Source organism: Lipophrys pholis, assembly GCF_963383615.2.
Source record: "Lipophrys pholis genome assembly, chromosome: 21".
Lineage (NCBI taxonomy): Eukaryota > Metazoa > Chordata > Actinopteri > Blenniiformes > Blenniidae > Lipophrys > Lipophrys pholis.
In genome coordinates, this window is record NC_137649.1 from 12,315,454 (window position 1) to 12,335,718 (window position 20,265).

The following is a 20,265-nucleotide window of genomic DNA, read 5'->3' on the forward strand; positions in this document are numbered from 1 at the left end:
ATGGACATACATGATAAATCAAAAATTATATATATAGAAAAAAGAAATCTCCCATCGTATTGTCGTTTTCACTGGAGTAGATCACGAGAACGGGAGCTCTGCTGTTTACTCTTTGTAAATGTGAAACGTTGTATTATTTACAGCTAATGCCACAGTAGCTCTATGATGTCCGTCATTTCAAGGAATATGAAAAAAAAAAAGTAATTATGTTGTGTTTTCTTGCGTTTAATCAGATATTACAACAGCAATGAGGTAATAATTGTACATTAAAGATTTCCTTTGTTTTTCATCTCTCTGAAGAAAAAGCACACAAGTATTACACTTCATAAACACCATATCTGAAGAATACCTCATTTTCTTTGTACAATGGGAGATGATAAAAGAAAATGACAAGAGTAAGCATCTTGTCTTTGAAAAGCACGTTTGGGCCATTTGTCACTTTGATGCAGATCCTGTAATTCGAGAGGAGATTTAAATTTTGTTGATTGCCTACATTGTAGGCAAGAGTCAATAAATTATACGCATTTACACAATTTCATCTAGAAATTTTCTGAAGACGATGGAGATATTTCTCTACGGATTAGGTATGTGATGTCAAATGGGTAATCTTTTTATGGGTTTTGAATTCACAAGCTCCAGCATTTATTTCTAATTGAGTTATTCATATGTATTCTTCTATCTGGTTTAAAATTTGATAATTGACACTTTTTAATCCTGAGAGTTGTTTAAATTATACCAGATGAAATCAGCAAGACCTCGTATGTAAAAACAACAAAAATAAAATAAAATTAAGAATTGAATGTTGTCCTTCCTCGTCTCCACAGTTCTTCTCGATGAGAGATTCTTAGGTAGATCAGTTAACAAAAACCTTTCTTATTTCATTAATGGCTAGTATTCCACACACAGCACATGCATGAACACGAACACCCACAACATCACGCTCCCTGGTATTTCTAACTCGCAGCACTTTCGACAGTTTCCTTATGTTTCAAGTCCAAAAGTTACAAAAATAAAAAATAAAAAAATGTGTTATTGCTGTCTTTATCCTTTCAGTCCTCATAGCTTGTATCGTTCAGATTCTATATCCTGGTCAGTTCTGCTGTATAGCAAAGGGAGTGTTCAGTTTTATCTTTGGGATGTCCATCCAGAAAGAACGGTAGAAAGGCACACGGGCTCAAGAAGTGACAGTTTAAAAGAAAGGCTGAGAGAGATGTAAAGGCTTAGAAGTGCATAGTTTTCTATGAAGTGCCGTCCCACACAGAGATGAATGAGGTCTTTCAGAGAGCATGAAAGCAGGCTGGGTTGGGAGAGAACGTTCTTGATGTCTTACTGGTCGAACTAAAGGTCCTTTTTTTTTTTTTTTTTTTTTTCCAGTTGTCCAGCTCAACTTGCTCTCAGGGATGCTGAGGGTTGATCTGTGATCCTCAGCTGGAAGGCAGCTGATTGGTCATCTGGACCAAAACCAGCTTCAAGTCACTCTGAGGCCGAGCACAAGCCTTTTGCACTGTTTGAGTGCGAGTGTGCGTGCCACAGAAGAAAGCGTTGCAGAGATAAATCAGTCCCTGGACTTTGCATGAGAGTATATAAGTTCATACTTTATACAAAAAAGGTGCATTCCTCAGAGCTTCCAATGCCGAGCATTAAATGTCTGTTAAGAGAGAAAGATATTGTAAGCAATTTGCATTATGGCTTTCTCATTACATCAGTAAAAAAAACAAACAAGTACTTATCTGTCAATTTTAAATGAAGACTCACCTCTGCATTCATACTTGAGGTCTGAGAAGTATACCATCTCTTGAGAGAAGACAAAAAGACCTAACCTTCCTCCAGCATAGGTCTTATCATACATGGTACCAGAGTCTGCCATGATCTTCTTACCCTCATACATCACAACTCTGTAGAAATAAATGTCAAATCAGTTTCACATTGCAACATCGGTGGGCTTCCTCATTATATATAATGCTTACCGAATAAGTCCTGTTCTTGGCCTGTGAATCAGATGCCACCTGTAAGCAGTGAAATCCTTCCATCCAACGTTCTTAGGGTCGTGCCAGAGGGTGCGGACCTAAATCGTGAGGAAATAAAAGAACCGTAGGTTAATGTGATGTTTTCATCTGGAATCACACGTTGAAATCGCCCACCGAAGCAGGTGAAGCCGTCATACCTGTCCAGGGGTGTTGCCCGTGTGCCAGAGTGCATTTCTGAGGTGCTCTCCGGGCCCGGTGGTGGAGTTGACCACTTTAATGGACAGGCCAGAGTAGCCCTGGGCTTTGGTGGGTTTGTTTGACCAGTAGGTTTGTGTGATCTGCTTCCACATGACGACATAAAACCTGGAGCTCGACTGGTATCCAAACACAAATCCAGCATAGTCATCGTCCCTTTCAGTGTTGATGAAGAAAGTCCCACTGAAGTCCACTGCATTGAACTCATGGTAACCTGATGAAGAAAAAAAATTTTTACTTTGAGGAAATGCCAAGAGAGGATAATAACAACATATTCTTGTGGAAGGTTCTAGCACACAGGCATAGCATGCCATTGTTTAGTACTCACCAACAGCAATACCAGGGTCACAGTTGACTGTTTGGACCAATTCTTTGCCCTGATGCCGAACAACCCAGTTAGGATCAATCTGAGAAGTGCCTTTTGGATCCAGAGGAACCATTTGGAACTTGCGGAAATCTGTCTGACTGATGTCAAAGTTCTCAGGACACACGTCATAGATGTCAGGCACCTGGTCCTGATCAAAATCGTCTTTGCAAGCATCTCCACGACCATCACCTGCAAAATATACATTGCATATGAACCAATAATAACAATACTGAAGCCGTTACTTGAGAAGAGTTATGTCATGGCCAGTCTTTCTCACCATCAGAGTCCAGCTGGTCAGGGTTAAAGGCCAGTCTGCAGTTGTCTTTGTCATCAGGGATGCCATCGTTGTCGTCGTCATGGTCACAGGCGTCTCCCTTGCCATCCTTGTCATGGTCGGCTTGGTTGGCGTTGGGAATGTAAGGGCAGTTGTCCAGGTTGTTCTGGTGGCCGTCCTCGTCAATGTCCTGGTTGCTGTCGCATTTGTCGCCTACACGGTCATCATCTGAATCCAGCTGCAGACGTTTAGGAATCAGGGTTATCGCTTGATATGAAGCTACACGGCTCAATACGCTTGAGCCTATCAACATAGGTAACAACAAGGTTACAACTCTTTTTCACAACTCTGATTTGCGCTGCTCTTCTTGTTTTTTAAATCTCCACTCCACCTGCATTCTATATGGACCTGAGGCTGCAATCACATTTAGAAAAGCTTCCAAGCTCCATTGACCAACATCATTCCCCCAAAAAACTGTCCCTCCTACTCATTTTGGTTTTTGAGGACGGCAAGCAGTGTTAAGTAAAATCACGGCTCTGAGAAAGACCAGTACAAGAATGCCATGCAAGATTAAAAAAAAAAAGAAGAAAAAAAGAAATCCTCTGTCTCACTAAGCACAATGTTTGAAAGCAGCACTTGTGTGCACTTTTTGTTCTCTTTGGAGCAATAAACAACACAGCTGCACTGCATCCATGCCTGGGCAAGTCCCTCTTGGCTTGCAGTGAACAATTCAGTCTTTACAAAACCACATCAGTTCAGACTTCGATGCCTCCCTTCTTCCCCCGATCCTTCTCCTGATTCCCGTTATTCAACACATTCCTATTTCTCAGTGTAGCATGGCACAGGTGGACTGAGCAGGCCTGTGCTGCGCTGACAGGGCACGCACATACCCCAGGGCGAGTCCATTCCTCACTAATATCCAGCCTCGGGCCTCACAGTAGTCAGCTAACATCAATGGGCCATTGAAAAAACCCAGAGTCCCCCACCACGCCTTATTAAACTGACGCGCCCCTGAACTGCCGACAGGATTATCTCTACCTTTACAGGGCGTAATAAAGCTTATACAGCTACACAGGACTAATCGCCGGGGCTCCCTCTCAATTGAAAGAAAGATATATGCTGTGAAACAGAAAAAGGCCAGAGTGTGTGTGTGTGTGTGTGTGTGTGTGTGTGTGTGTGTGTGTGTGTGTGTGTGTGTGTGTGTGTGTGTGTGTGTGTGTGTGTGTGTGTGTGTGTGTGTGTGTGTGTGTGTGTGTGTGTGTGTGTGTGGGTGTCCACACCTGATCGGGATTATGTTCCAGAGGGCAGTTATCGCACATGTCTCCAACTCCGTCGAGATCCGTGTCTCTCTGGTCAACGTTGTACACGTATGGACAGTTGTCTTTTTCATTGAGAATGCCTAGAGGACGAACGGCGAGATACCATATGAAAATATCGGGAGAACAAATGTCATGATATTAATGTCTCAAATGCTTGTTCTACGTATTAAAATCCAATAGTATCAAAAGGACTGAAACTGATTCATTTACAAGTTTTTGTCCAGATTACTTATACACATTTACGTGCATATTCATCTTGATCAGCAATAATAATCCAAACCACAGTTAGTTTCATAAAGAGTATTTTTTTAAATCCCTACTACTCATGGAGTGATGATGGACACTTTAATATTGTGGCAATGCTACAAGAATGCCACAATCTCAGACAGATGTTAAATTCAAAATGATTTTTTTCATTTTTTTTGTAACTTTCTTACCATCTCCATCGATGTCCACTGCACAGGCATCTCCTTCACCATTGTTGTCCGTGTCTGTCTGGTCTGGGTTACTGTTGTACGGGCAGTTATCACAGCGGTCACCCACATCATCGCGGTCGTAGTCATACTGCCTTGGATTGTACACAAATGGACAGTTGTCCTGTTTCAAAGAGACAAAGAGTGGGTGATCAGTCTTCAGGTGCACCGCCTGTCATTTATGGTTTGCACTCCATTATTCACAAAGAGCGAGTGATGCGGGGGTGAAAAACTACTGCATTTTTGGGGCCTGTCCCAAGATCTAATGTTGGGATTAGCTGCACACAGAGAAGCTCATTCACAGCTTCACTTCAGTGATGGAATTTGGGGTTTTGGCTCAAGCCAGAAAGAAACATTCGCCTTCCTGCTGAGCTCTCTCTGCTTCTTTCCTTTCACATTCATCACCCTGCATGACTGATGAATGCAAGAATCATAATTTCATAGGATCTATGCAGACACCTTACAACCAGTTATATCCTATGTGCGAATTTCTACTTACCCTGTCATCAGGAATGCCATCATTGTCGTCGTCATTGTCACAAGCATCCCCAATGCCATCTTTGTCATAATCTTCTTGCCCTGAATTAGGAAGATTGGGGCAGTTATCCTGAAAAAAAAAACAAGAAGAAAATTATTATTAGCAAATTCTTTATTACATCATTGTAAAAGTGTGATTTATCAGAGCCTTGCAGCTTCATTACTACACACCTTTTTGCAGTGGTAGGTGGCATTCTCCACACAAACCAAGTCAGAGTTGGGCCATCCGTCCAGATCTGTGTCCTCTCCACAGATGTGCCCATTGCCAGCATAACCAGGCTTGCACTCGCAGCGATACATGGGATCAGCAAAGTGTCCAAGGTAGTTGCAGCGAGCATTTTTGTTGCAGTCATGGCTTCCATCAAGGCAAGGATTACGGGGCGTGCACACCTGCATATCAAAGAACGAGAGGATGAATCGTGATCAGACTGGTGCACACAGGCCAAATTCATAACATTCTGTCCTTGGAAACACTGACATTCATCACAATGAACAAAAATGAGTCTACCCCGGAGAAGCAGGCGTACTTACATATTTATTTTCTGTTATCAGTGGTACTTCATCAACTCAAATCTTTCTCTGTCACAATTACGTTTTGTTTTGAAGTTGTTTTTTGAACTGCACTTGCCTGTTTATTAGCAGCAGCCTGTTCCACACCTCGGCCAAATGGCTGGGGTCCCGAGTACCGAGGAGGACACGGCAAACAGTTGTATCCAGGGTCTGTGTTCTCGCAGCGATGCACACCATTAAACTCAAAGCAAGCATCTGGAACTTCCTTGCACTTTCATAGGAATAAAAAAACACAACAGCAGAAATCAGTTATTGTGGGATTTGGTAGAAGTTGCAGTCGGCATGAATCTATGAATGTTACAACGAAATAAAAGAAATATTTTCTACCTCATCAACATCTTTACATTTGATTCCGTTGCCGGTGTAGCCAACGGGACATCTTCCACATTTCCAGGAACCATCAGGGAGACTGGTGCATTTCGCTCCAGCAAAGCAGGGGTTGGACAAGCACCCATCTGACAACAACAATGCAGTCTCATTATCAAGACCATTCAGAGTTTACTTCCTTTTTTTTTTTTTTTTTTAATCTGGTAAGTTCTTTTCCTGTAATGATCTCATTTTGCTTTTAGATGTATCTGCTGCCAGAAAATAATGATGTGGTAAATACTTATATTAAAGATAATTGAATCATGGAGAACCTCTGCAAGCGATTAACGTGACTCACCGATGGGGCAGGCTTTCTTGTTGCACATCTGGGTGCCTTTGGCATCACCAACACACTCTTTTCCATCGTACTTCGGAGCAGGATCATTGCACACACGTTTACGAGTCTGGGCACCACCTCCGCAGGTAGTAGTGCATGTATCCCAGGGAGACCAGGGTCCCCAGTTGCCATTTACTGATTAAAACAAGACAATTTAGGGATTATTTCTAACTTTTCTGTAGATAATGATGAAAAAAGCAGTATGTGCAGGGCACATCAGACTTACTGGGACACGGAGACTTCTGACATTTCTCAGTTTGGCGGCCATCTCCCTCACAGTTCTTGCCACCCAGCTGGGGGGTGGGGGAGTTGCAGAGGCGGATCCGGGTGATGACTCCAGCTCCGCAGGTGACTGAGCAGGATGACCAGGGTGACCAGTGGCTCCAGCTGCCATCCTGCTTGACTGAGGATCCAGGAAAAAGGTTAAAGGTCACTTAGGAGAAAGCAAAGAGAGGACCTCTGCAGCATAATATTAACCCCCCCCCCCCAAAACAAATTACATCAAAGAGGCGATGGTAAACAAGCTAGACTACTGCAATCAACTGAATTTTGCTATTGAACATGATGTGCCTGTTATTTGTACATGTTGAGTAAACTCACAGCGCTTGTCACACTCCTGGAGGTAGCAATCGCGAGTCTGCACAGAGGTGCCCTCGCAGTTGTTATTGATACGGTCGCAAGAGCGCCCACGCTGCTGGATGCCCCGCCCACACGACACGGAACAATGGGTCCATTCAGACCACGGCGACCAGCCGTCCTCTGCATAGTCGCTCGCTGAGCAGGAGGGAGAGGGACAGAATATGAGAAAGAGGGGAAAAGGGAGACAATAAAAGAGGTATTCCAGTGTGGCAGCACCCCCTCACAAACACCCTGAACTCTAAATGAGGAGGGAAAACTCTAAAAGCCGAGGGCTAATGGTGTGGATTTAACTGGGACTTAGACACAGAGAAGGCCTTCTGTTGAATGCAAAGTCAGAGGCCTGACACTCTGAGAGAAGCTGGAGAAACAGAAAGGCCCAGTGTCTTCAGAATGTAGAGGGATGCCCCATTGGCTTGTGTTTTTCTAAAGAGGAAACAGATTTTGCAAACATTGCGCTGGATATGCAATGACTTCAACAAGTGGCTGGATGCAGGATGAACGCAGGAGCCCATGTTTATTTAGGTTTGAGGGAGGCCTTTCAGCCAGGAGTGCGTAGGTATGCAGAACATGTCACTTCCTCACATGTAAAAAATGGGATTTTCCATCTGTCTTTCACCAATTTGCCAAATTACAGCCGTTTCAAGTTGAATATTCAAGGATGTTTCAACACAAAGCACCAATGTTCCAAACGCATAAGCACCCTTTCATTTCCTCTAATGTTATTACAGTTAAATCATCTTTAAAATGAACATGCTTTCTGTTGAATAGAAACCTTCACATCAGGGGGAAATATTTGTGGCTTTTTTATTTTATAAGGCAAATAAAACAGAAACAGCTCTCTCAGTGAACAGGACAGTACATGAATGCCCTGTCTGTTAGTTGAAATGTAAACATTCCAGCTTATGGGGGCTATTTGTGACATTTATGGTGCAAGCTTTACATTGCTTTAATCACCCCATGTGCTTCAATAGCTATGCAGGCTGTAAAAATATGTGTTGGATTTTTAAAAAAATGCTTACGTGTTCCACAGCGAGGGCAGCACTCTCCATCAGGGACAGTAGCATTAGCACAGGGAATGAGGGGGCAGGAGATCTTGCGGCACACAGTAGCAGAATTCTACACAAAAATCAGATTTATGATTAGACCTGAGTGCAATATATGAATGTCAACCACATGTGTTGTTATTTTCTTCCAAATCAATTCCAGATGCAGCTACATGACAAAACGATTAAAGTAATGTGGAGTTAATAGTTGTGTAAACCTATTTAGATTAGTGCGTGCTATATGATGATTTCGTATTCAAGTCCGTGCAACCAACTCATTACATTCCCTAGTCAGCATGTGAGTTTGTGCAGATGTGCAATGCCAGAAAAGCTGTAATAAAACAAACAAACAAATTGAGGCCTGGCTCAGAATGAAGACCCCTGCAGACTACCACCTGCCCACTGGGTGAGGGGGTTGGGGGAGAAGACCAAAGTCCTAATAATTGATGTGGGTTCCTCCATGGAGCTGGACTGGGCAGTGAGCCCGAAACAAGTCAAGTCAGGCTGCCAGCACAACCTGTGTGGGTGCACTGTGAATGACTCAGGCATAACAACTGCCTCCAACTACACATACTAATCTTCTCCCTGCTAGATCTCGTCACTGACTGGGAAGAAAAAGTAAACGGGTATAACTAGTGTATCAGTAGAAGAGGAAACCAATGAATACAGCAAGCATTAAGCATTTGAATGAATATCTTCTTGCCACTTGTCAGAGCCAATATCTTGTTTTTAATTACGGCCAATGGATCACTTAAAGCCCAGACAAGGCCCTCAAGGCCACACTCAAGTTGAAGCTCTGACAACAGACTTGTCATTAGACCAATAAAGGCGTTGGCCGTCTGCCAAGCCGTCACACTTGTAATTACTGACCAGACCAGTGGAGTGGTGGTGAAGTGTGTGTGTACAAGTGTTGATTGTCTTTATACAGAAGGGTAAAGACAAGGCCGGCCATCAAGTGCGTCCCCCTGCGTGTGTGATTAAACACTTAGGTCGCAATAGACACTGATGAGATCAAGTTAAACACCTCACCTGACAAGTGCACTCAGTGCAGTCGTCCACAGTCCACTCGTCTTTGTTCTTACGCACAATGCCGTTGTGGATGCAGACACCGCTGTGAATGCCAATGCGGTTGTTAATCAGCTTGTTCTCATCCGTCTGGAAGAAACAAAAGAATGCAAAGAATGAAATAATGTTTGTTATTGACTTTCGTAACTTTTCTTATTGGTAGAATTAAACCTTTTTTTCAGTGTTAACCTGTCTGTTCCACTGGAAACTGCTGTTTGTATTTGGTGCTGCAAGGCCATACACATCGGAAACTTACAGACACATACAAAAGCAGCTAGAAAGGAATCCTACAGGCAGATGGTAATTCAGATTTTTTTCTTACCAGTTGGCGAAGCTCATTGGACAGCTCTTTGACCACAACCCCAAGACCCTTCAGTTCTTTAAACATGCTGACCAAATCCTCACAGGAGAAGCCGCAGACCATCTGCAGATCTTCAGATGAAAAAAAACCAAACAAAAAAAAATCATAAACCACATTGATTGGTTGTATACTTTATATTTCATTTGTCAGTCTTTGCTCATTGAGTCAAGACAGATCAAAGATAAGTAAAACATTATGTAATAATACAGAGATATAAAAAAAATCCCTGTGTAAGTGAGTCATGTAACTGTATTTACCTTTTGTCTTATGTCCTGTGTACTCTGTTCTGATGGCAGAGGAGCCATTCAGGTTCTTGAGGATCATGGTGTCAGTTGTAATTGCTGCAAGAGAAATAATGCTGTTGATTTCTTATTATAATGTGGTGTCTGTATCATATGTCACACATCACACACCAGTATAAATTATTATGAATGGCTGAGAGTGCACAGCCAAGAAAACAAACTTTGAGACCGCTGTAGTCCGAAATAATTTCCATCTGGCATTCTTCAGTGGCAAGTTGTAAATAGCTTCTTAGGGAGTGTCTTAAGTTATAATCAGCAGGCAAATTAAATATATGTGCATTTGTTTGATAAGGACTTGCTATAACTTGGCAGTGCATGTGAGAGATGAATGATTAGTAAACACAGGAGACGTGTTGCTTGTGATTACTCACAGCTTTGGCATCCTTTGTTGCGGAGGATGGCATCCAGTGTTGTTCCAAACACAAAGCGCACGTTTTGTAGGACCCCCTGCAAAGACCAACGTTTTATTTAGGCTAATATCATGTAATAAAACCCGCGGATCACTGCAATACAACAAAAATATCGTTGTCCGGATGTGCGTTTTTACGCATGGTGGCACGATTACGCATTCCCTTGTCAAAGCTCAAAGTTGAAGCACCGCACACAATTCACTTTTCAAACTCGATCTTCCTTCTGTAATGACTCACCATAAACCTGTCCTTCACGGCTCCCTTGCCCACCCGGAGCTTGGCGCCGGCAGGAGTCTCCTGCGTCAGGATGCTTTGAATGGGCGCATCCAACTCCGCGGTGTTCACCTCCTCGCATCCTGCGTACAGCTGCGCGCGGTCCTCCTGCACGAACAGGGTGATATTCTTCCAGTGACCCGTGGCCAGGTCCACATCCTCGATGGAGACCACCTGCTGCTTGTTCTCGGTGGAGAATACTATGTCCAAGGTGTTCGCTTTGCCGTTGGAGACGATCTCAAACACGGGTCCGGAGCCGTCCTTCTTCTCCACGGTCAGCAGGCTTCCTCTGGTCCGTTTGAACTGCTTAAAGTTCAGCAGGAGGAGGAAGCCCCTCTCCGCGTGGATGGAGTCGATCAGGTCCCTAAAGGCGCTCTCGGGGACCGGGGGGATCAGGTCCGGGTTGAGGATCTTGTAGGCGGGGCTGTATGGGTCGTCTCCTTTCACAAGGGTGACCCCGTGGTTGGTACTGGGGACATGGACGAGCTCAAACAAGTCATAGACGCTGTTGTCCTCTCGACTCTCTGTGGGTGAATAATAACAATCAGTCAGCATTTTTTGTGTGGAACTGCAGTGGATTTCTGTTGTTTTCAATTTGTGTGCTCTTCTAATATTCTAAAACCACTCCAGCTGTTCTATTATACTACCAATAACCCTCCATCTGAAAATACATAGAATTTCCAGAAAAAAAGTTCACATTTATTATTGATTCTGTTTAAGTAAACTCACCTGCGATTCTGGCACTGTCGCAGGTCCAAAGCATGAATAACAGAAAAACCCCTGCCAGCTTCATGGTGAAACACCAACCTGTTGCAAATAACGACAAAAACCCAACAGTCTAACCATTTATCACATTCAAGTCAATACCAGACACAATCCATTCAGATAATTTAAAAAGCCCCGATATAAATGATGCAGCAGCAAACACACATTTACTACTCACCTGCTAAATTAAATCAGCAGATCCAAAATGATAAAATCCCCCAAAATGTGTAGAAATCCAACAATAATCCTCGAGCATGGATTGATGGAAGGATATATGAAAGTAAAAAAAAAAAGAAAAAGTTACACCATAGCAAAAAGGAAATAAAAAAAATGTTGTGCGGTGCCCTTAATTCAAAACTTGACACTTCTGCTGTCGACCGCTAAAAAACTCCCTTTTAAGCCGAAGGGGGGACAAAGTGCTATTTAAATAGTTTGATGCCATTCCTAAGAAGTGGCCTCGTCCAATCACGGTGAGGGGAGAAAAGGGACGTGCTTATCCTCAGAGAGAGAGAGAGAGAGAGAGAGAGAGAGAGAGAGAGAGAGAGAGAGAGAGAGAGAGAGAGAGAGAGAGAGAGAGAGAGAGAGAGAGACCATCCATCGCTTATCTCAGTCCTTTCCATTTCAAATAAGTAGAAATGATCTCCATGGATGCCTGTAATATTGATATCAGTTGTCTTTAGATTATTCATTCAAAAATGAAAATTTGTCCCAAAATAAATTTTTTTTAATAAATTTAAGCTCGTCTATCACTGCTCTGGACAGTTCGCATGCTTCTTTTCTAACTTCTTAACTTTTTACATCTGGTTTTTAAATTTATACTTTCACATATAATCAGCTTGCAGCTTTCAACGTTGGTGTTTCAATTCTTTCAACGTTGCTCTGTTACAAAAAAAAAACACTTTAATTGTCACGTTCTATCTAAAGCTTCAATTGGAAGATTTTCTTCTTCAAGTTCAATATAATCAAATTATAATTGCTTTGGGATTCACTCACAGTTGTGTGCAGTACCAGCTCTGGTCGCTAGGAGCCGACGTGACTTCACAGGATATGCCTGAGGCTTCGAGGTGCTGCAGCACACCTGACCTGACATCCGGATTCACAGCTGATATTGACATATGGTGAAATATTTAAATATATTCAATGCAAAGATATGTCATGTCTGTGTTCAAGAGCAAATTGTTCAGGGATAGATTTATGTGTCATTGATAAAGGCACCAAGTTTAATCCAAATGATGAAGACAAAGAGAAAAATGGATGTAATGACAATTGTCTGGTTATTTCCATCACAACACAGGTGGAGCAGTAGTGAACCGACATAGACCCGAGAACAGAACTTCCAGTCTGCAGTTTATGTGATGGTTTATTCGAAGAAAGTAAAAGATGAATATACTGGGGTTTCCCTCTAGAGTTGTATATCTTTGTCTTAGTAATCGGTCTGATGGTTTGTTTGCTCCTCTGTTTGCTGGACTTGTGAGAATAGGAAATAGTCTGGGGCAGCTGTACAAGTTGTAGGTTATTATTTTAACATATTGGTCCCAGGGCAGGGGTCTGTAATGCGATGCTCTAAAGCTGCATGAAGCCCATTATCCTGCTTTTCACTATACCTTTCACAACATTATGTGTAAATAAGCCTATTTATCTGTCATTAACATTGTTTTCGGCTCACATATTGATATTGAGGTGACAAATGTAACTTTTAAACACAATATTAACATTTTAACATGTTCCAAACAATACAAAAGAATGGTGATAGTGAAAGAATTAAAATCGCAAAACAGACAAAGAGCTAAAATGGCCAAAATAACTAAAATTCTTATAAATATTGAATCACCTAAAACAGCCAAAATGTCTAATATACCTTAAATGACAAACAGCTAAAATTGCTAAAAGAACTAAAACGACAAAAACAGCTAAATGAGCTCAAACAATTGAATACAATAATAAAAAAGTCAACTTTTGTTATGTTTTGTGGCTTCAGGCAAATTTACTTGATGGGAAAACATCAAAAATAGCATCTGTCATCAGGGTACAGATGTCCTCCAGAAAATGTTGCAACATAGATGAACATCACACAGTAACATGAAGTCATGTTCTGGAAATTCAGCAACTCAGTTTCTCTATCCCAACCCCTCATTGTTAATAAATGTTTATAGATTAAACACCAAATGCTTTCATATGAAGATTTGTCTAATTGGCCTCATAGTAATGCAATGTTTAGCACTCTTGCTTCATAAGAGGAATAGAAGTCGAGTTGGAGGACTAAGTTTCAACCTTTTGCTTTAATGTTTCAAAACTTGCAGTTGATGTATTGTTTGTGGAAGTACTTCCTCTCGTGGTGCCATGTGCCAGAGCAGAGCTGCCTAATTGTGGGAGGGTCAAAAGGAGGGCCTACCATGATTGTGATTTGCTAAACCCCCGATGACACTATATAGGGGTTGATTTCTGATTGGCTCGTTGGAGCACACGCTTTTCAAAAATTGAAACAGGCCAGAGAGAGAGATGACAGACTTTCTTCACTTCGGGGGGTCAATCCCACGTATGGGGATGCATATCACTGTTGGAAAACCATTAGAAAGTAAATTTTGCATGATATGACCCCTTCAGTGTGTGTTTTCTGAGTGAACCACCATGTACTGTGGGCAGAGTGGGAGAATGGGTCGCCATAAAGTATCTTTAAGCAAGACACTGAACTAGACTGAAAGAGATTTAGAGGAGAAACATGTGACATCACTGACAACTAGATGGCAAGAAGTTAGAGGAAACACTCGAGTACATTTTTCCCGTCTTTGTGTTTTGACTTCGTGGTTGACAGAACACAGATCTTCCTCTGACAGATGGGTAGTCGTACTATTTGCTGACACATGAAACTGAGTTCTCCTGTCTGTACCTCGGAGTGTAATTCATCTAGTTGATGCGTGAGACACATGCCTTTTTACTGTATGTAATGCTCCAGTGCTTTGGGTTAAACTGGCAGGTGTGTGACGATGCCGGGCCCCTAGTTAGAGGTCTCGGGATGGACCCTGAGGGGGTCCTGAGGTCAGAGCAGAGCTGACTCTTGTGGTGCCTGTGAGTCTGTCTCAGCGGAGACACCAGGTAGCTTGTTTCAGCCTGCGGTCAACACACTCACCGCCTCAGGTGCCTGCAACGTCACAAAAGCTTGCTGCAATAAATATTGATATTTTTTCCATTTGTATCAACCTCAGTGAGGAAACTGATTTATGAGTGTTGGACTGACACGCCGCTCAGGTGCTCGCTGCAGCTCCTTCACATATCCTGCTGGTGTTTGCTCTGGTTTGTGAGCTCAGCCTGTGAAAATGGCAGAACAAGCTCAGGAGAAAAATGTGCTGCTGTCTTTGGCTTCAGAAGGTATAAATAAAAGGATCAAGGAGAGATTTGTCTAAATACACACATTCACCAGACTGTTGTGCAGATGTGTGTGTACAGTAAACAGGAATGTGCACACATGGATGCTGCACATCTCCTCACTGCTCCTCCTCTCTGTCTGTTTTTGCTCAATAAGAGCAGCAAAGTGAGGACAAACAAGAAAGAGGAAATAATTGACTCAGGAAAAACGCGTTGTAGTGAGTAGTGATTCTCACTCTCACCTCACTGCATAAATATCCCCTGAGTTTGCATGTTCCCCCGATGTGTGCGTGGGTGTTCCTCGCATACAGAGACATGCATTTCAGGTTAGTTGTTGACTAAAATGCCTTTAAGTGTAAATGCTACTGTGTTTGTTTGTCTGTCTTCTTGCAGTTGCCCTTCTGGGGATCGCTCCTTTGAAACTGACTGTTTCCAAGGTCTTTGTCAATGGTTCCACAAATTGTCACCCAACCTATATAACTAACTTAAAGAAGTAAAGAAAACATATTTTTTTTCCACCTTTTTGCCTTGTAGACCAGTTGAAGAGTGAAAGTCTGTAACGTCATGAAAATCCAATATGGTGTGTCATTAAAAAAAATGAAATCATCAACTCACAATCACCATGAAATTAAAAACAAAAAGGAAAAATATACAATTTCACTCAATTGAATCATTTTCAAAGTACAGTGAATGGAGACGGTAGGAAAGAGGAACAACATCGAAACTAAGAGGAAAAGGACACGTCAAATTGAAAGTCTAAAAGAAATTAATGAGGATGAATGTACTAAAATATATTCAAAACATGGAATAAACAACAGGAAGGGGAAAAATTCCACATACGACATGTCCGTTTGCCATTTCCCAGCACGTCACATGTGTACTGGAATAATCCGGAAAGAATCCAGGTACAGGAAGTCACTGAACACAAGGCAGCTGAACCAGACTTTCCATAAACCCCGATCCTTCTGTTGCCCTCATGACAGGTCATGACCCGGCCGTGGACGCGCTCGCTGGTTCTCAGGTATTGGACACATCTTTCTCATGTCAGTCCAGTAAGGAAAAAATAACTGTGTTTGTTTATATTTTGTTCAAGAAGACACAAAATGGATTCATCACTGGTTAGAAGATTACATCATTTAAATAAGCGTTCTGCAATTGGGACGACCAAAAGAGCCATATTTTTTACATCAAATAAACTTTTCTGGAGCCACAAACATGCCATGTTTCCCATATTAACACAGCTGAAGGGTGTGGTACAGGTTAGTACTCTGGCCTCATAATAACACCCAGGTACGAGTCAATCACTTGTGACTGTGTATGATGGTTTTAGCCCTGTGAGAGTATTCTGTACCGTGTCCTAATTGATTTCTAATTTCTCCCCATTAGCATTGTGGTCAGTGAAGCCAATTGTACTGTCCACGTGAGAAAATTCTTTCAAATTTCTCTCCTGTGCCCCAGCATTTGAACGCATCGGTATGACTCACAGAATTACAAACTAATCAGAGGCCGCCTTTCAAAAGGTGTATACCGCATGGTATCAATTGACCAATCACGTTGCTCGTTACTGGGCGTAATAAAAAACGGAAGTCAGTCGTGAGTTATTTAGTTGAGCCGATAATTCGCTATATTTTGGTGAAAAAAAAGATGAATTTAGACAAAATTAGATGGTGACAAGTAGTGATGGCCTATTTATACATATATTTTTAGATGGCTTTGAGCAAAATGGTCCACTATTTTTAAGGCCGTCTTTTCTGAAATAAATGACCGTCCAGACGACGGCTGGACGACTCGCTGCCTAAAACTATGCCAGACTCTCATAGTTGAAGTCAGCATTGTCATGCTTCTGCAGTCTGTGACCACACACAGGATGAATTGCAGGCTTTTAAAGCCATTCCCACGCCCCACTTACAACCACTACAGAGAGGATGACACGAGGAATCTCTCCCAGTCAACAGCTCCTATTTACAGTAAATCCAACGTTGCATGAACTCTGCAGACGCTCTTTGCTGCTCCATCATCAGACTCCTCGGGAGCTGATAATGTGAGTAAAGGAAGAGCAGGGAAAGTGGAGCTAATAGATTAAAGGAGACACTTTCCCGTCTGATTCTCTGGAAGTATATTTCCTTGAAATACTGTTTGGTGAGATCCATTTTTCTCAGCTTTAGTAAGATGATGTATTCATAAGAAACAAATAAAAGCCATTTTCATCCTTTAAATATTTGTAGCTACATTTTTATAGGCAAGTCTGAAGTTTTTTGTTTTAATCTAAACAAGTAATTTTAGAATGACATTATAAAAATATTCATATTGATTACACCCCACATGTTTTGCACTTGACATTAAGAGAAGTGGAAAGAATTCATTTGATCCAAATGTCATTATCTTCCGCTCACCATCGTCATCATCATCAGATCACACATGGAGGAAGTTGCCAATGCAAGCAGACACTCGCTGCAGTGTAAACAGTTAAACAGGCCACTGTGTCCATGTCTGTTCGGAGTGTGTCCGACCTGGAACTTGTTTATGAAGTGGCAGTGCCAAATGCTTTGTGGTTCCAGCTTCTTAAGAGTGAGGACTGAAGAGACCTCTGTTCTTTGGGCTTTAGACGGAACGAAAGAAGCAAAGGGAAATATTAAGTGACATTTCAGAATTTTTAAAAAAGAAATTGGGGGTGGGGGGGGGGGGGGGCAGTTTATAGATGTGATAATGAATAATCGCTGAATCAGAAATAATGAATGTCGATGTGTTGTGTTGTGCTTGCTCAACTTGGTGAGACTCTGCCTCAGGTCACACACTCCCACTAGGAATTACTGGTTGCACTGCTGTACAAACAGTGCAGCACCAAAACAGACAGGCAGACACTGTCAAACACCATCGACCCCCACCACCTCTTCATTGCAATTAACCAGCACAAAGTAGAGACACATGGATGTGACGGCCAAAAGTGCCCTAACACACTCCCTTGTGAACACTAAAGATTATAAATAATCTCCTATTGTCCAATGAAATGACTACCTCCTGCTAGTCATGTTCAAACTACATGTTTCGCTGTGGTTTTGGGAAAAAAAAAAAAAAAGAAGTATTTATAATACTAAACCATGAAGTGACCGTTTGCACTTTCAGGTCATATCAAACAAATGCAATTAGATGAGATGCATTGTTGAGCTCAAAATCCATTTTGAAGCAATGCAGACCCTCAGATGACCACCATCATTCAACCCCTCCGTGTGCAGACTAATTCCCAATAAATCGTTGGGAGTGTTCACCCATGACATTACTGCACCCAGGCCAGCATCGTAAGCAGTGTCCTGCACACAGGGAGAAAACACTGGTTGCAGCAGGCGCAGCCGCTCGGTGATTTCTAAATATCTAATAGTGTCTAGGAATGTAGTCTTGATCCAGTTCCATCTTCAGCTTATTAGGTGGTCACGGTGTGCCAGCTTCTTTTCATGGGCTTCCATGGACAATGTAATTTGCATTCCTGAGCTCAGTGGGTTGGGAGGGAAAGACATTTGGGTGCTCTGAATCATCTGATATAATTGCTGCTGAGAGCGTAACTGCAGATTGTATTTAATTCTAATGGGCCTTCCTCTCAAATCTTTTCCCCAAATTTGGCAAATTATTCCAGAATCGATTTTTTTGTTGTTGTTGTTTTTACCATTAGCAGTGTTGCAGCTGTTAACCAGCTGTTTATTACTAAAAAAAAAAAAAAAAAAAAAAAAAAAAAGAAAGATGACTGTGAAGTTCCTCAGGCAGCAGTCCAAAAACGTCTCAATCAGTCTGCCTTTCATTTCCCTTCAGTATACAGGACATTCAATAAATATTGGTATTGCGTGTTTTTCTGCTCCAGCGCAGTCACGCTGTTCTTCCAAAACTCCTTTTGATTTCCTTCACTGGTTGATTATTTCCTGTTTCACATGGATCTACAGAGGCAATCCAGAGGAACAGAAGCTGCTTTCCAAATGTGTTTGATGAAAAATGATGTGTTTCATATCATTAACCGTTACAGGACACATTGGACAAGTAGTTTCAAGCAGTTGAGCATTGTTTTTGTTTTTGTTTTTTTACAGTTTGTATATCTTTTATTCCAGTTTTACTGACACTGTGTCCCAGTTCAAGGGTCGCACCCTTTGGCTCGTTTGTCCTCTGCTTGTGTTTTTTCTTCTGGCTCTCCATTGTCCTCTGACAATCCAAGCTTGTTGGGTTAGTTGTTGACATCGTCTTTAGGTGTGGTAATGTGTCATTCTATCACAAGGTTGCAGGTTCAATCCCTTATCTCCCGCAGTCCATACATCAAAGTATCTTGATCAGTGTCTTGCTCGAGGAGAGATGGGTTGAGTGCCTCGCACGGCAGCTGTTATCATTGGTGTGCAAGTTTATGTGTGGATGTGACTAACGGGCCCTTTGGAAAACAGTTGAAAAGTGATAATATTGGTGAAATCCATTCACCGTTTAGTGATATTGAACTTTATCTGGCATTAGGTGGCTTTGCCTCAGATAGATGGACAGATTCTTTGGAGGTTCTTCAGAAGAATGAAGAGGTTCTCATGGCTGAAGTCAAAATGGATGTTTGAGCCTAAAGAAGATTTTCACTGCTGCATCATGAAGCACAAGTATGGTCGACTGGCAACTATGACACCCCACTAAAGAAATCTGAATGTTCGATTAAATAAAAAAAATTAATAAAAAAGGTGAGTCTGAGTTGCTTTTAGAGGACTGTGGATAGTTGAATGATTCTGATTGTCAAGTTTGTCATTTTTCCCAGAGCCATCAGAGATTGGCTGCAGTCCCAAACTGCAATAATAATGGGTCTTTGAGAGGGTGACTCAAAACATACACATCCTAAACAGATTATATAGTTTAGAAACACAATTTTCAGGGTTTTTTCTTCTGTTCCCATAGACGTAATTTTTTGTTGAGAATTTCAAACAATGGTGGACCTTTATGGCTCCACACACACATTCCTCAGGGAAATAAACACAAACTGCATAGACTCGAGCAAAGGCGGCAATAAACAACTGTCAGCCAGCGTCATTTGGAGATACCGAGAGGTCACCTGTCACGTTCACATTCCCGACATACCTCCGCAGCGTACATAAATATCCTGGGAGCCGTGTTCCAAATGCTATCCCTATTTATCAGTCTCAGAGCTGGACAGCGATCTCTGTTATTACCTCTTAGTTCACTCAACGTAACAAGGGGAACTACAATACCTTTCCTTGTCCTGCGTCATCAGTGAAAGCCAATCTGAGCTCATTAAGAATGTTTCCACAAAGCTGAATCTGATGGACTTTGTGTGAAAGACACATTATAGTCTGCAGGAGCAGTTTTCTTTCGGGATTGCTTGTTCATTTTCTTTGTTTTTGCTGAACAATATCGATTGATCTAATTGTCCTTGAAGCATGTTTTCCAGGGAAAGTGCAAAAACAGAAGAATGCATTGTTGGAACTGAGACAAGGAAGCATTGGGCAAATGGTGGGATCAGTCTGGACCTGCACAGACAAAATCGAGCAACACACAATTAGAGTATGTCAAATGTCAACACTTACAGAGAATGGGTGTGTATCAGGGTCTGGCAA

The 20,265-nt window shown here is 42.0% G+C and overlaps 1 protein-coding gene across 2 annotated transcripts; it reads right to left on the reverse strand.

The window, feature by feature from the left end:
- Positions 1–221: 221 nt before the first annotated feature.
- Positions 222–11,722, reverse strand: thbs1b (thrombospondin 1b). Of its 2 annotated transcripts, none has more exons than XM_080490567.1 (23): positions 11,502–11,722; positions 11,288–11,365; positions 10,523–11,082; positions 10,247–10,322; positions 9,831–9,914; positions 9,535–9,644; positions 9,177–9,302; positions 8,124–8,220; positions 7,066–7,239; positions 6,692–6,868; positions 6,427–6,600; positions 6,090–6,217; positions 5,821–5,973; positions 5,364–5,582; positions 5,155–5,262; positions 4,620–4,779; positions 4,144–4,262; positions 2,867–3,101; positions 2,551–2,778; positions 2,165–2,436; positions 1,968–2,065; positions 1,756–1,895; positions 222–1,648 (listed from the first exon to the last, which is right to left on the reverse strand). In XM_080490567.1, exons 2-23 carry the CDS (start codon positions 11,349–11,351, stop codon positions 1,641–1,643), a joined length of 3,510 nt encoding a protein of 1,169 aa, XP_080346693.1. In that variant the 5' UTR covers positions 11,352–11,365; positions 11,502–11,722; the 3' UTR covers positions 222–1,640. The 2 variants fall into 2 exon arrangements, with proteins under 2 accessions (XP_080346693.1, XP_080346694.1); XM_080490568.1 differs by having other exon boundaries at positions 11,288–11,396; positions 11,502–11,720.
- Between the last annotated feature and the right edge of the window lie 8,543 nt (positions 11,723–20,265).

Bases quoted from the DNA above. Each gene is read 5' to 3' on its own strand.
- thbs1b (XM_080490567.1), bottom strand. From the start codon at position 11,351: ATGAAGCTGGCAGGGGTTTTTCTGTTATTCATGCTTTGGACCTGCGAC. The intron at 2,779-2,866 runs GTGAGAAAGACT...TATATTTTGCAG, and splicing joins TGACCAGCTGGACTCTGATG to GTGATGGTCGTGGAGATGCT. The intron at 2,066-2,164 runs GTATGACGGCTT...CTCACGATTTAG, and splicing joins CGGGCAACACCCCTGGACAG to GTCCGCACCCTCTGGCACGA.